Source organism: Rhinolophus sinicus, chromosome 16 (assembly GCF_057876585.1).
Source record: "Rhinolophus sinicus isolate RSI-liver-muscle chromosome 16, RSI-T2T, whole genome shotgun sequence".
NCBI classification, from domain to species: domain Eukaryota; kingdom Metazoa; phylum Chordata; class Mammalia; order Chiroptera; family Rhinolophidae; genus Rhinolophus; species Rhinolophus sinicus.
This window is the reverse complement of record NC_142516.1, coordinates 36,876,869-36,893,184: the sequence shown is the minus strand read 5'-3', so window position 1 is coordinate 36,893,184 and position 16,316 is coordinate 36,876,869. Positions and strand designations below refer to the sequence as shown.

At 42.8% G+C, this 16,316-nt stretch overlaps 1 protein-coding gene across 4 annotated transcripts in view; it reads right to left on the bottom strand.

Moving 5' to 3' along the window:
- Positions 1 to 16,316, bottom strand: part of FRMD3 (FERM domain containing 3) — a 249,326-nt gene that overhangs the window by 152,247 nt on the left and 80,763 nt on the right. Inside the window, exon 1 of one of the 4 annotated variants that reach the window (XM_019750150.3) lies at positions 11,974 to 12,095. The exons of the other annotated variants lie outside the window; for them this stretch is intronic. Coding sequence (XP_019605709.2) covers positions 11,974 to 11,976 — 3 coding nt within the window. The 5' untranslated portion in view covers positions 11,977 to 12,095. Of the gene's footprint in view, positions 1 to 11,973; positions 12,096 to 16,316 lie in introns of those variants that run through there. 4 annotated transcript variants of the gene reach the window in all.

Sequence of the window (16,316 nt, the reverse complement as noted above, 5' to 3'; positions counted from 1 at the left end):
GTTGGCCCTAATGCCCTTTTTAATTTCTGCAATCTTGCAGCTCCCTTATAATTTTGGCTTTTCCCAGTTCTGTGCCTGCATTTGGTGTTATTTTTCACTAACCTGACCCCACGACCTGGCCTGAGTTCTAATCAGAAGTTTCCATTTGCCTTTCAGGAATGAGCTCTTATCGAAAGATCACTGCATTGTAAACATGCGTGCTTGCCAGCTGCTGGCACAGGGTTCTGTAGAGAGGACTCTTAAATGTGGGGCTTTGCCTTATTGAGAATAACTCTTCAGAAGGAACCTGGGGCAGCTCTAAGCACAGACATTCCTCACTAGGTACCCAACATCCCATTTATTACCTGAACCTTTCACCCAATTCCCTTCCGCTAATGCACTCTGAAATCTGACAACTGGAGGGAACCCTCCCCTCCCATACACCTCACAGGGCCAGATTAATACACTGCAATTCAAGAGTCTCCCCCAGGCTCCCACCCTCTGCATGCCTTGTTTACTCCCAGGATGACTATGATCCCTTTAAAAGCCCATCAAACTCCCTCATACACTATTTCTACAACTCTGGCCTTGCCACTGAGCCAGCAGCAGTCCCTCCCTGAGTGATGGTGCTTCCCAGGTGCCAAGGAATCCAGGAATCCACTCCCAGGAGAATACCAAAAAGCACTGACAGATAGCAAGGAGCCACCACGCTTGCCTGGTAGCCCCAAAGGAATGCAACTATGTGCCCTTTGTGTGGCTGCCTCTCCACAGCCTGGCAGGCCCACGCTCCCCAACAGCCTACTCACATTCCAAGGTCATATGTGTGAATCATAGTTAACCCCACCACCACACCACAGAAAATGCCACCATAGCCTCAAGCCCTCTAGAACTTGCAAGGCTGTCCAGCCCAACAGGTTAAACTTTTAAAACAAAAATCATAGGTCACTTACCCAAAACCTATAGAAATGCCTATTTGCAAGGGATATAAGTTCATGTACAATATAAGTTCTAGTATAATATAAAAGCACTTGAATCATTTTCATTCTTAAAATGTTTCTTCATGGAAAAAAATGTTAGGGATAGTAAAAAGGCCAATGAGAGCTTGCTTCATGCATTGTATTAACAAAGGACATAGGTGGAAGTGACTTTTAACCACATCATAAAATTCTGCATGCTCAGCAATAATGATAAAAGCAAATGGTTAGGAGAAACTGTGAAACAAGGGGACAAGAAATTAGGCCTGCTCCCAGAATCACGCCTGGTCCCTCTCCTGCCTCCCTTCCAGGCAACACTCTTTAAAGGGGATGCATCAAAAGCCACTATCTTGCTCAGTGCAACAAATTCCCCCTTTACCACCTCCTCTTTCAAGCAGCACTGTGTGGGACTCTTAGACTGAAAGGAGGTAGAAAGCTTCTTCGTAAACTTCTTTCCTCAAGGCCACAGGCTTAGCAATTGATTTTAACAAATATCAAATTCTCCCCAAACTACAAAAATGAATGCTACTCCCAGTTAGGTTGCTCCATGCCTTAATTCCTGGACTCTTGGCCATCTGAGTCTCAAGTGGAATTCAAGGTCACTTTTAGGATGTTATACTACTGGTCTCCACAGGTCAGAAAAAAAGAATTTGGCTTTTTGTCCCAGGCACTGGTATTAGAAAGAAAGGGACTTCAGTTCACGTCCTGGTCCTGGCCCTTCCTGGCTGTTTCACCTGGGACAAGCCACTTGGCTCTTTCCTTTCCTCAACTGTGAACTGGGACAAATGTTCATCATTAAATGAGATGGTCCACATAGAGGTCTCGGCACCCTACCTGGCACATGGCATGAGCCCAATAAACCTCCACTCAACCATCCCTTCCTGCTTAACCTGCAGTAGACCACTGAGGTTTCTGCATGATGAACTCATTTTTAAAAGCAAACTAGCTCATACCAAAGCAGACACAGACCATGTTGTTAACAATTCTCTCCCAATGTCTTAGATTTAAAGCTTAGGGATTCTTATGGTTTCTAATTAGAGCAAGGGGAAAAAAGTGTTGCATCATGACCAGTAATTTATGACCTGTCCGTGAAAAAGAAAACTATAATTAACATAAGATGCTACCATCTGAATCTCTTATTTAGTTCTCTTTGTTCAGTGCTTCTCCAATTCTGCAGGCACCCATCTGGAAATCGGAAAGTCACTCCAATGATCATTTTTTATTTCAGTGTATATGTATTTATAGAACACAACCATATTATCATATATAATATGCAATGCACATGTACATATGGACCCAGACACATAACTGCACATATACACATGCATACCCACAAAATGTCAGAAAAGACTGGAATACATGTGCTAGGTTTAATGTGTTTGGCACTCAGGATGTGATATGAACATCACATACAGACTTCCATTTCATTTCCTCTTAGTCAACAAGCAGTGTGCCCAGGGGCCTTCTGAACTCAAATATCCAGGCCCACCCAGAAAATACTCTTGTCTAACCTAGATTGGAAAAGGGAAGTTCTCATGAAATCAAGTATCCTAATTAAAAGAAAGTTGGTGCCTCTCAAAAGTGGAGAATCTAAAGCCACTGCAAAATAGGAAGCCTGTGGGGAAGGCTCAAGGTTTCAGATCAAATAACTCCGCTGAACACTGGGCCTCACTGCTGAGTCATCCACAATAAGAAAATTCTTCCCTAAACCACAAACACCCCCCAGAAGGCTATCTTTTAGTCATTTACTCCTTGGTATTAATTAGTTTAATCTGATAGCTTTAGTCAAAGCCAAGATGATTGTACTGAAAGAATGTTTTGTTTGTTTTGTTTTCATTTGGGACCAGGGTCAACAGGTAATAGATGGAGGCAGAATTAACACCACATTCGTTTCAGTGATTCTCATTTGAGAATCACCTGGAAGGTTTATTTAAAATGGAGATTTCCTGACCCACCCCCAAATTGTGATTCAGTAAATTTGAGGCAGAGACCAGGACTCATATATTTTTAACAACCCCCTACCAGCACTGATTCTAATGCTGTCCGCAGACCACAGTACGGAGAAACTGGACCAAGCTGTACCACCCCAAAATCCCTAGAACCTTAGAACCTGGCTTGAAACAAAAGTTTCAAATCTCCACAAACTAATTATTAGAGAAAGAGAGCCCTGAATAGGCACATATCCAGGAATTCCTGGAGTACCAGTGCCTCCCTGGCAGCCCGCACCATAGCACACCAACTCCTTTCCCTCATGGTTCCATTTTTGAGAGGGGTGTTGAAGTCCTCACCTGTAATAGTGAATTCATCTATCTCCTTGCAGTTCTATCAATTTGTGCCTCACATCATTTGATGCTCTGTTGTTAGGCATATACACGTTCAAATTTGTTATATCTTCTTTTTTCATCCCTGATAATTTTCCTTGCTCTGAAGTTTGCTCTGTCTGAAATTAAAATAGCTATTCCCATTTTCTTTTGATTAGTGGTAGCATGGTATATCTTTCTTCACCCACTTACCTTTAATTTTTATGTGTCTTCATATTTAAAGTGGGTACCTTATAGATGACATATAGTTGGGTCTTGTTTTTTGACTCATGACTCCTCCCTTCAGCGTGACTCCAGCTCACCCTGCCCCTATTCCCAGCAATCCCTCTCCTAAACTTCTGATCTTGGACTCTCATTCTGTAACATCTTCTTTGAGATTAAGCAGTTCCAGAAGAAAACAAAAATCACCATGGAAATCCATTAAAACCATTTGTAGATCTGTCACACTGAGGGTTAAATCATAGCTCCTGAAACCTAATTAAGTAAGTAACTGACACATAAAACAGTCTGCACAGCAGGCAATACAAAGGATTCACAGGACTGCATAATATTTAGTTTTTTCTAACTAAGAATCTAGTGTGTCTAAATTAATTACAATGTTTTCTTTCGTGAAGTCAAAAATAGTAAGATTTACTGTATGTGTAGCTGTGTGTCATGCACAAAAGATCAACCTACTAGCAAAGCAAACCTTGCTTCAAGAGGCAATAAAGAGAAAATCTGGGAGTTTTCAATTCAAAAATAAAAAATGTTGCTGCTTATAAACTTAAAGATATAACAGTCACTTTCTATATTGAAACCAGTTACTTCACAAGATTCATTTAAAACTGTGTTCTGGAACTAGACAAAAATACAATTTTGTTTTGAAATTATGCCTTCTCAAAAATAATCATGCCATTTAAAGACATACATTTTTACTCTATGACTATAGTTTTCCAACCTGGACCAAGGGTGAAAAAACATGAGAGTAAGTTGGACAGGAAAAGAATATTGATCCAGATGGTTTTTCTCGGAGCCGTCATCCCTGAAAACAGTCACAACATACCACACTGGAAAGAAAGAACAATAAAGCAAAATGCAACATTCAAGCCCTGAAATAGCTAACCATTGAGAATAAATATCCAACGAAAAATCAAAAGACTGTTCAGATGTTCACTAGAGGAACCTCTTCCACAAGGGTTCCATCATGTATTCTCAGGAAAAATTATCTGCAATTTGGAAATAAGTCAAAAGTATAACTAGGTGCCCTTTCACAGTCACATAGAGCTTATCTGACAAAGCCACAGAAGGGCACCTGACGCTTTACGGAAGATAACTTGACTTAACATTTACTACACTTTAGGGTCCAGACTGTTAAATTAGATGTTAACTTGTAGATCAAAAAGCTGCACGATTGCTGTGCCATTTTTTTTGTTTTTGTCCCATAAGCTAAAGGCAATGGTTTTATCACCTTATATAACATTATGTATCTCAGTCATGTCTCAGCAATTCTTATTCAACCGTTATTTTGTTTCATTGACTATTTATATTTAAGACTCCATATTCTCCTTCGAATCAGCTTTGCCATCCTTCTAGTTCCCTGATTAGTGAGTTAAATAAATCTCTGACACATGATCACTGTATGTTTGTATAAGAGGAATCATCATTTTAACTTATTGAAAATTATACATTGAGACTTTCTTTACCATTTGGTCCACCTATCTTCCTGTCCTGGAAACAAATGCCTGCTCTGTCCTTTCTCACTGAAGTCTGAGCTTGCCCATTATGTCCAAAACACCATGAAGCCTGGGAAGGTTCCATTTGGCTCACACAATTATCACTGGTCCACCGCCACCAACCAAGGTTATGGTGGCTCCTACTACAGCCAACACAAAACAGCTCTTTCTGCAGATCCCCCCATCCTCTGATCAGGCTAAGATTCAGCATTTAACCAAGGAACACAGAGCTGGATCTTCTGTGGAAGCAGAGCAAAACACAAGGAAAAGAATGACAAGACACACTTGCATCTTTTTAAGTCCAGTATCCTATTTCCTTTTTGTTCCAGGGAGTGAAGTTAGTATCAGACTTATCATTTTAGGAAAATCTATAAATCACTGGAAGTGACAAAGCAAGGCTAAATGAATGAAGCAGGGGTTATCCTCAAGAGCACAAAAGAGACTGTGGAATAAAAAGAAGCCAGGGAAGAGAGAGAACGAGGGCATGTGAGGGCCCATGTGTTTTGCAGAGTCAGCCTCCACTCTCAGCCTCACCTCCCACACACTGGATATTCTGGTGCTATAAGCAGACTCCCAGTGAGGCTGGAAGTGCCAGCGCAAGGCTAAAAATTTCTGCTAACTTACTATTAAGTATACCAAGAAAAGATCTGACTCAAGAACACACCTTACTGGATTTTCCCCCCAAAAGTCAAAAATGTATTTTCCAAAGTAAGCCACAAAGTGTGGGGTGGCTAAGCTCATACTGCATAATCCCAAACAGAAAAAACTTATGAATTCCATTTTTTGAATTGCTGAAATGAACCCGCTATTTGGGGAAAACAGTGATTGTTACCTGCTGATGTCTTAAATGGGTCTTGAACACGGGGACTCAGCAGGAGTCACAGGTAATTTCTCTCTGTCCAGTCTATGGGTCTCAGAAGAGAGTGAAGTATTTTCTCCACACAAATGTGGGCTTGTACAATCAGGTATGACCAAGGTCATGGAGCCTGAATTAAGCCAAACAACCTCATCGGGGGCAAGATGTACAAACAGCCTTTTTTGCTCTGTGTGTCACATAGTTCAGAGGCCATCAGGAGTGGCTCCTGCCTCTGGGCTGTGCCTCAGTGTGGCCTTCCTCCCACACAGTGATTGGCTGCAAAAGATCACTGTTCAGAGTCGGAAATACTGTGGACGAAGGGAGGAGACAGCTGCAAACCCTAACCCCTGTGCGTGAACCGCACCTCCAGACACCTGTGAACTGCTTTTAAAAAGGCACCTATGAGTGAAAAAGGTATCTGCTCACCAGACCTACCCATTGTGAGCTCCAGAATCTTGAAGCTCATCACTAAACGGGGGCCTCACCCAGTCTGGGAAACTATATATAATAATTTATTTTTGACTTAAGATTTTATATATATGGTAAAATATGATTTAGGCCATGAGAGCCATAAAATGTTTAATGTCCATAAATGGATAGTATCCATACAGGCTCCAGAGTGGGTTATAATAGTTTTCAATTCCTCTTCCTTATGTACATGGCAACATAACCAATGACCAAGAGGGGACCCCTATAATGACTGAATCGATCTCCTCTTTTCTCAGTACCCGCATGGAAAATTCCTTCCTCAGGTCTGGTCTACTCTGAGGAGGCTACTTCTGGCTTATTATGGACCAGAGAGAGCCCTCAGTCTTCATTGGGATAGCCCGTGAACCATCACAGAACACTGAATCGCCTCTCCAATGTGACTACTCCATGTCCACCATCTTTCTTGAAGTTAGCTTTTCTCCACAGGAGCAGCAGAATGGGGAGGAAAAGTGAAATTCCTCTGTGAGATAACAGAACATATACAGAGGGTGCCAGAAAAATGTGTACACATTTTAAGAAAGGCAAAAACTGTATTAAAATTGCAATACTCAATATATACCAATAACAAAAGATGAATACAAGTCACATTTGACTTCTGCAATTACAAGAGAGGCTCAAAGTGGTTACCATCAGCATAATTTTAATAGTTTCTTTTTCCTTTCTTAAAATGTATATACATACATATATATATATATTTACTATGTTTCCCCAAAAATGACACCTAGCTGGACAATCAGCTCTAATGCGTCTGTTGAAGCAAAAATTATTATAAGATCGGGTATAATATAATACCAGGTCTTATATTAATTTTTGCTCCAAAAGGTGTATTAGAGCTGATTGTCTGGCTAGGTCTTACTTTCAGGGAAACACGGTATGTGTGTGTGTGTGTACACACACACAGATATGTTGGTCTCTGCCCCTAGTTCCTAGTATAGAGCTCCTAAAACCCTCGAAATTTCCTAAGTGATATGAACACTAGGAGCATCTTTTGTTCTAATATTTGGTCTGTGACCTCAGGTTCCCGACATAGAATTCCTAAATCCCTTGGAATTTCCTGGATAATAACAGTGTCTTTTGTTCTAATGAGGTGACTCTGGGATGGCTCCTGGATGAGGGCTCGTCACCAGAAAGACCAAGGCAGGATTAGAAACTTGGAATTTTCAGCCCATCCCTCATTCCCCAGAGAGGGGAGAGGGGCTAGAAATGGAGTTAATGATCCATAATACCTATGTGATGATTCTTCCATAAAATCCTAAAAGTATAAGGTTCAGAAAGCTTTCAGATTGGTGAATACATACTGGAGGGTGACACACCCAACTCCACAGGGACAGAAGCCCCTGCACTCACCCTCTCAGACCTCACCCTATGTATCTCATCCTTGATAAATACGTGTTCCTCTGAGTTCTGTGAGCTGTTCCAGCAACTAATTGAATCCAAGGAGGAGGAGGTCATGTGAACCATCGATTTGTAGTCAAGTCAGGCAGAAGTTGTGGGTAACCCAGAGACCTACGACTTGCAGTTGGCATCTGAAGTGGGAGGCAGTCTTGTAGGGCTGAGCCCATAACCTGTGGGGTCTGACACTATCTCCAGATAGTGTCAAAATTGAGTTAAATTATAGGACATCCAGCTGGTGTCTCAGAATTGCTTGTTGTGGGGTAAAACCCACACATTTGATGTCAGAAGCATTGTGTGACTAGTGTGAGAGTAAAGGAAAAACACAGGAGGAAGACTGAGTTTTTCTTTACACCCTCTTAGCAGGAATTTTCTGTTTGTAGGGCAGCTGAAAATGGGTCCTTCCTGAACAGCACCATTGTACACACATTATGAATATTTTATTAGTAGGTAAAGACAGAATCAGGAAGAGCTATGTGTGCCTTGTTAAGGTGTTTGACCTTTACCCTGTAGGCAATGAGAAGCCATCAGAAGTTGTTCTGTCAGTAAGGGACAATAAGTTATCAATACGTTAACAAAGGTAACACTAGCAGCAGTGTATATAAAATACAGAAAAGCTGCTAGAAAGACCAGATAGGAGACACTAATCTACTAATTCTAGTTCATCTTATTATAATTCTGAATGTTTTTCAAGCAGGGAATTGCTTTTTAAGATCTGCCTCAAGGTCCCAAAACTCACTCACTTCCACCTTAGTGGTACTATTTCCCTGGCACTAGTCATTATGAGAAACAGAGAAGGTAGTCTTGGGCATCAGTAGGTTATAGGTTCGATGGCACAAACTGTCTGCCCAAGAGAACGCTCTTGTCTCTATCATCAGAAGAGACCAGACCTAGACTTCTTTCTAGCCACTGATCACAGGCCTGGGTCATTTCAAGGACAGCACTTCCCCTGTACTCTGATTCTATAATCCAAGTCATGCCCAAGGAAATTTTTTGAACACATCATCACCTGGATAAATAAAACACAAAGCTCCCCTTATAAGAATAAACATAATCAGTGTGTCAGTCTCAGCATAACACTCATGGCATGGTCCCTACAGTCAATCCAATGACCAAGAACGGTATTTGTACAGTTTCTGACTTCCCCAAAAGACCCCTATTTCTTCCCTAGTCACCTCTGGACTCTCCATAGCCCTACAGACATAAGATTCAGTGGACCAGCTTCTAGCTGGACCACTCTCATGGCGGTATCAGCAATTACCTCTTCCAGTCTCCCAGGGCCATTTTCACAAATCAGAGGGCACATAAAAAATTGATCAAAGGGAGAAGATTAACTGGCAACATTATTATCCATGGGAAATGTTCAGCTGTAGAAAAAGATGAAAGTCGAAGCTGTCAAAGGTAGTATATCATAGAGGAAAGTATATAAATTTTAGTATCAGACAGACTGAATTTGAATCCCACCCCTGTGTGACCATGGGCATCCTACCTTAGCTTTCTGAGTCTGTTTTCTCATCATAAAATGGGAATAGGAACCTGTACCTTGCAGAATTGGGGTGAAGATTACAGATGACATATGTGAGGCACCTAATATACTCTGGTACCCAGAAAGTATGGCAGTCATTAGAGTAGCTCCCATGTAATCTGATTTTCCTCTCCTTCCAGGCACATGGTAGAATGTCTAGCTTCATTTGAAGTAGGTTTTGGCCGTGTGACTTGTGTTGGTGGAGGCAGCTTAAAGAGCCAATGAGATATTCACTCCCTCACCAGTACTACGGTCGTCATAGAAACATGAGAGATAAAGCCTCTATCACCCTGGGTCACTATGTGACCTTGGTGAGCAGAAAGCTCTACAGACACACATAGGGCATTATAGCATGAGCAAGAAAAGGAACATTGTATTAAGCCACTGAGAGTTGGGAGTGTTTTTGTTACTGCAGCATGACCTAGCCCATCCTGACTGAGAGAATAAGTACTCAAAGATTTCTAGCACATATGATTCTATTTTCATTATTTCAAAATGCCACCTTCAAAAGGAAGGTGGGAATGCATAAGAAGTCAAAGATTCTGACTGAATTCAGTAAAGACTGATCTCAGGGCAGTTTACCAGGCAAGGATCCTGATACATTAGTTATTTAGAGTTAAAAGGAATAAGAATAAATAATCCTAGTTCCTGAATTTGAACTATGCTTCCATGAATTAAGGATTTAAAGGTCACATTGAGCAGAGTAGGATAAATACACAAAAGAGTTTCTGCAGATTAAAAGCTCTAAAGCACTGGACCCCGGCCAGAATGATCATAATCCAAGAATCGAGGTCAACAGCCCTGGAAAATAACTCTGAAGTCTTTTCAGCCTTTAAACTCCTCAATAGACCAGAAAACATCTGTTTCCTAATCTAGTGGGAAAAAAGCTTCATTGCTAAATAGTAGTCAGCACCCCTAAGTATGAAATTCATTGCCATTTTCCCCAGCAAAAACATATACACATATTAACACTTCCTCCGTTGCTATCTGCAGATGCCAACAGCTGTAGACGCCACTATAGGAATGGAGCTTTACATCCAAACAGAGAACAGAGCGCTTCACTTCCCTCAAAGTCACCAGAAAAGGCCGGCATGAACTCCCAAGCACCAGCATACACTTCTTACAGTGATCTTAATTCAATGTAGAAGAAACGAAATATATTGGACTATTGAATAAATACAATCCTTTTTTAGCCATTGACCTAGTGCGATACAAAGAACATGAGCTCCAAAACTGGACAGGCTCCAGCTCAAATCCCATCCTCAGAAAATTCAAGCCAGGAATAATATGCAGCCCATCCTCTTCAAATCTTCCCAGGCACAAAAGGAAGCACTATGTGCTATCCTTGGGGTATCCCTCAAAAATCATCTGCTCTTTGGCTTGACAGAAGTGAAGTTAGTTCTCACTGTCCCCATCAAAGTCAATACAGCCATAGAAAGCTGTGTATTTGGACCACACTGACCCAAAGTGGTAGGTGACCATTAACACCAGGTCCTGGAAATCATATGCCAAGAAACAAGAGGTTAGAAATCTGCTTTGATTTCACTATAAGATGTTGAGGCTGCTGCTGACTACATCTCCTATTGTCTGTGTTGCCCCAGACAATAGGAATTAAGCATTGAGAAATCTATGCCTTCCATAGTAACCAGCGAATTTTTTCTCTCCTGGTTACATTACATTTTCTTTTTCAAATCGCCCTCCAGGAAGCTCACCAACGTATGGCCCACCCACAACAACTGTGCAAGTCACGCAGCCTACAATCTTGCATTCAGCTTCTCATGCTCCTGACATTCATGTATCCTAATTCTTACTTCGTATTTTTCTTAATATTTTATTCTAGTACTACTTGTTAGTCAACTCAAATCCTATATAAAATATGTTCGATATAAAGTAACAAGACACTGCTTTCTGGCACCAGCCATGTCAAAGAGGTGCCATCCAGAGGGCATGCCCTAAAGGGCACCAAAGGGGACCTCTCCTTTCCCACCACAACTTCATGTCAGATGCATGACAGTTTCAGCATTTGAAATTCATTAATTTAGCAAAACTACTTTCTTCTTTTCTTAGAAGATAAAGTAAAAATACTTGGGAAGGATGCCTCATTATTTATTGTTACAAAGAAATTTGTTATGATCCTATTTAATCATACATAGCTCAGCACAGGTGTGAGCCTAGGAAAAGAAAACACAAAGATAATAGCATTTGATGAAAGACTTAAGGAATGTTTGGGAATCAAAAATATTTGCACAGTGGGGAATTGCTTTTCGGAGACAAGCAAGCTTGTAGACTACAGGGCTTTTTGATACGGGAGAGGGAGTGGGGAAGGGGTAAGATGTGTATACCTACTTCATAATTTGGTACAAACATCACACTTAAGCCTGAAAGTCTGTGGTAAAGGGCTTCATGCTTTTAATAACTAGCACTTCATTGAGTCTTGGAGATCACAAGGAGCTCTTCATAGGTATTATTATCACATTTAATCTTCAAAACAAACCTGTAAGTTTCCACTATTCTCCTTATTACATAAATATGAGAACTAGAGCTCAGAGAGATTAGTAGCTTCTCCAAGGGAATACAACTTATTTAGTGGCAGAGGGAAGAGAAGAACCCAGGTCCTTTCCACCAGAAAACAGCCCATGTGACACAACTGCATTGTCCCGACAGAGCCCACCAGCAGGCCCACCCAGAGCAGGACGCCCCACTGTGGAAGACACAAGCGACTCACCATGACATCCACAAGAGCCCAGCGGCTTCACTCCAGGCGATGTGCCGTAGGTAGCCCTAAATACAGCTTTCTGAGCGAAACTACAACCCACACTTGACAATAAAAATGCCTGTCTGCCACAGCCGACATCCACACCGAAAAAACACCTGCCCAAGTAGGAAAGTCCTTTTCTGGTCCTTTGCACCAATTGTTCTTCATTTACTCATGTACGGGAAAGCATTTCTAGGGCACTTGAGGAGGAGGTGTTAAATTTACTGGATTCCAAATGTTCTACTTTATTTATAATCAAGAATATGTGAACGGGAAGGAAAATACACCCTGAACAGTGAATGATACCTTCCTCACCCCACACACTGTCAACCCCCAAGCCCTCCCCACAGACGGCAAATCCTGGTACTAAAGAAATGAGATCAGGGCCGCTGCCCTCCCCTCCGGCCTGGACCCTGTGTGGTGGGCCTTGAGGCCCTGAGGTGGTGGCTGTGGTCTGTGGGCTGAGGTCCATGCCCACTCCTAGACAGCTACACCAAGCAGAGAGGGACCCAAACCCGAAGAGACCAGAAAGGCAAGCAGAGCTTAGGCCCGAGCCAGTCTGGATGACACCAGCCACAGGCCCAAGGCACCACAGGCTGGGGTGAGATGCACCATGGGAGCGGGATCTGCTGTCAGCATTAGCAAGAACACAGCCTGCAGATGAGAAACCGGGCCTCAAGACCTCAGAGGGTCAGCCCGGAGCAGGCAGACAGCCCCTGGAGAGAACAGAGAGCTGCCAGTGGCAACAGAGACCTGAGGGGGCACAGGCCACAAATCCCAGCAACACCATGGCACACAGCAGGAGCTTCTGGACTAGAAAATGGAAGTCAAGGTGTCAAGTCCTAACGCCACCACATTCTGCCTAAGTAACCCCAAACAAGTGACTTGTTCTCACTGTGCCCAAGTTTCTTAATCTAAAAACGATATAAGAGACCTACTTCACAGGATTGCTGTGAGCACTGAATGAGATACTATTTATTAAAGTGCCAGTACATTATCTAATACATGGTAGGGGTTCAATAAATGCTCCTTTTTCCTTTAAGACTCTACCAGAAGTAGCAACATTCTCAATGCCTGACCTACATGCAACCTGAAGATGTGGGTTGGGGTTTTTTGTTTTTTGTTTTTAGTTTGAATACCTAAAAGTTGGTTCTTGGGTATGTATAAGAATCCAATTTCAATGTGATTTGCCCTGCAGGCTTCACACTTTTCCAATCTTCCTACAGATGTATAGGAATACACTTCTCTAAAAACGTATTTCTCTGAGAGACAGTATACCACACACCTAAACCTAAACATCTTTATCCGACGAGGGGCATGCCCATCTCCGCCATAGACTGCACTACTGCCCGTTGTCTTGCCCCTGGCCCAGTTTGCACCCTTGTGCTACCTGCCTGGCCCTGTATACATCTGAGTGTGTGACCCTTGCCCTTAAGCCAAGACTCAGAGCAAGTGGCAGACAGAGGCCCAGGCATATGAGGTGAAGAGCAAGAGCTCAGAGCCTACCCCTGAACCCCAACACAGGCAGCCATGATTTCCTGTCAGCCATCCTATTGCTGAGGGTGGCTATGGTCCTCGGTAACAGAACCAAACCCAGCAGAGCAGCTCTAAGTCCTCAGGTGGCACCAGGCAAATGGTAGCCTTGGTGAGGCAGGAAAGGAAAGGAGGTGCTTCAGCAACTTTGTGGGGTGGCCAGTGCAAGCAGAAATTCAGTAGCAGCTCCATCTCCAAAGTTCCACTGAACCTCAGAATAGAAACAATGACCCACGTAAATTAAGGTATGTGAGCCATTCTCCAATCCCCTCCCGAAGTACTCAAAGAGTATAAGATGCTTGGAATCTAATCTGATTTTCAAGCTTCCACTTTGCTTTGGCCAAGATGACTTAAGTTATCCAAACCTCAAAAGCACCTAGTCTCCACAAATCCCCAGTTATGTTGGGAGCAATGGAGTGAGCTGTGACTGACGGTTCCTTCTTGGGATTTCTGGCAGCTCTTTTGACACAGCTGGAAGACGCGAAGGCAGACACACCCTGACAGCAGATCCAGCCTTTGTTAGAGATTCCCAGGTCTCCTGCAGTCTGTGGTCTTGCTCAGCTCTCAGTAGCCAAACAGGCCTTGGGGTCTTATTCACATGATACATGACTGTGCTCCTGAGTGGTAGGCTTCCTGAGCCATTGCAGGCCACAGGGAAATCAGAAAGTAAGACAGCATTTATTAAGCGGATGTGCTAGGGGTACCATCAAATGCTCTCAGGGACTAGGGACCACACTCAAAATATTCCACTACAAGGGACAATAAGCCAACACTGCCAAATCAGAACAATTGTCCCACCAGCCAACAGCCTGTTGAAGAAATTGGTAGTAGCACCCACATTTTGCAGTTTTGAAAACCAAGTACACGTATTTAAAAAAATAAAATCCTTAGCCCAGAACTCCAGAACTAGTGAATGGCTCTATAAATGCCGCTCCAGCCTGCTGAAAGGCCTGGCCACTGCCTCCAGGAAGACAGAATGAGGCCAGCGAACAGCTGTAAAATGTCTTTTAGAAAGTAACATCTGGTCTGGCTCCTGGATCATGGAAATTTCCTGGTTGAACTCTGGGGTTATGAGGTTTACTGATTTTACATGACAGGCCATATATCCACTGGAATCATAATGTCATCCAATTGTAGAGTAGGACTTTGGAAATCAAACCCAAACACAGCGAGGTTCCCTGCTGGCTTGTGATAGAGCTGGATCCAGAACACAGGCCTTTGGCTCCCACTCTAGGAATTTTTAGGCAACAAATGCCTCCTGTTCAGACCCCCATGACCTCCATGCCATCACACACTGCTTGCCAACCTCAGCTTTGTCAAGGTGAAAACAGGTGCAGACATATCTCAGACCTAAAACCACTTTTGTTGGTGAAAATGATAACCAACTGATAGATTTCATCTCAGAAGCTTATGTGAAGATTCAGGAATTGGGAATTAGACTGGTAGCAGTAAGGAAGGGCAGTGGTGGTACAACAATAGTCCTACAATGATCAAAGCCAGACCCTATACCCTCTAAAGCAGGGGTGTCAAAACTTTTTTCAACGTTTTTACCAAGGGCCATATGCGGTAAAATACACAAACAGCTGGGCCACTCACTCAAGTTGAAGTACGTATTGCCTCACCTGATTTATTTAACTAAACTAAATATATTTTTGGAATTTGCTGTGGGCCAATTAACAATGGATTGCGGACCGCAGGCTGCGGTCCGCAGTTTTGACACCCCTGCTCTAGAGTATGCAGAAACACACTGGTCTTGATCTGGGCTGTTCTCTGAAGATAGTGCAAATTCCACTGGAGGCGTTTACTGTACGCATTTCGTGCCACAATAAAAAATTTTAAAAAGCAAAGCCACAATATGTGTATTCTTCACAGTGAATGCCCCTCTAAAAAGCCTAAGCTGAAATTTAAAGAGATTCACAGAAGCACCCATAAAGAAAAATAACCAAGGCTGATGCAACCCAACTAACTGAAAATCTTTTCAAAGCTGAAGCAAGTAAATTATACAGCAAAGCCTGAAATGCCTGCCCCACCTCCAGGAGTGCAGTCTGCACGTATGTGTACGTACACACACCCACACACCCACACACCCACACACCCACACACACACACGCACGCACGCACACACGCACGCACAGTTTCAGCTCTTCAGACACATGTCCACAGCCTCTTTCTTGGATATATTGTGACAGCCACTAAACTAATGAGATCCCAACTGTCACTCTCAGTTTTTACATTTGTTTTTTTGTGTTTTCTTCCCAAGACCATTGCCCAAAAGGCAGTTATGGGCAAAATGCATATCACCAGCATCTCTTTGGAACAGCAGGGTCCCCACGTGGCAGCCCGGAACAAAGACCCTCAGCTCCCCGGGAAAGGAAGGCTGGGACTCCAGGGACATGGCAGAGCCAGGGTCTCATTGGCCACCGGGCTGGGTATTGATCGGCCACAGCTGCTGCTGCAGAGACGGCCTGCCCATTGTCGTAAGCAGGAGAAACAAAACTGTTAAGAAACAGTCTCTCTAGAAAAACATGCTGGAAATCAAGTGCCAGAGCCAGCGACGGGGACACCTGAATGCTTGCAAGGTGAGATAATTAATTCAAAGTCGAAGCAAAGTAAAAAAGACACTATTTCAAATTAGAGGGGGTAGGGTGGGGTGGGGTGATCTCTTTGAATGGATAAAACATAGGAAATGAGGCTTTAGTAAATCCCCATTTAATAAATACCCACACATGAAATATGACATATAAAGAAGCTCTGTGGCATAAGCAGTCCATTGTCAAATT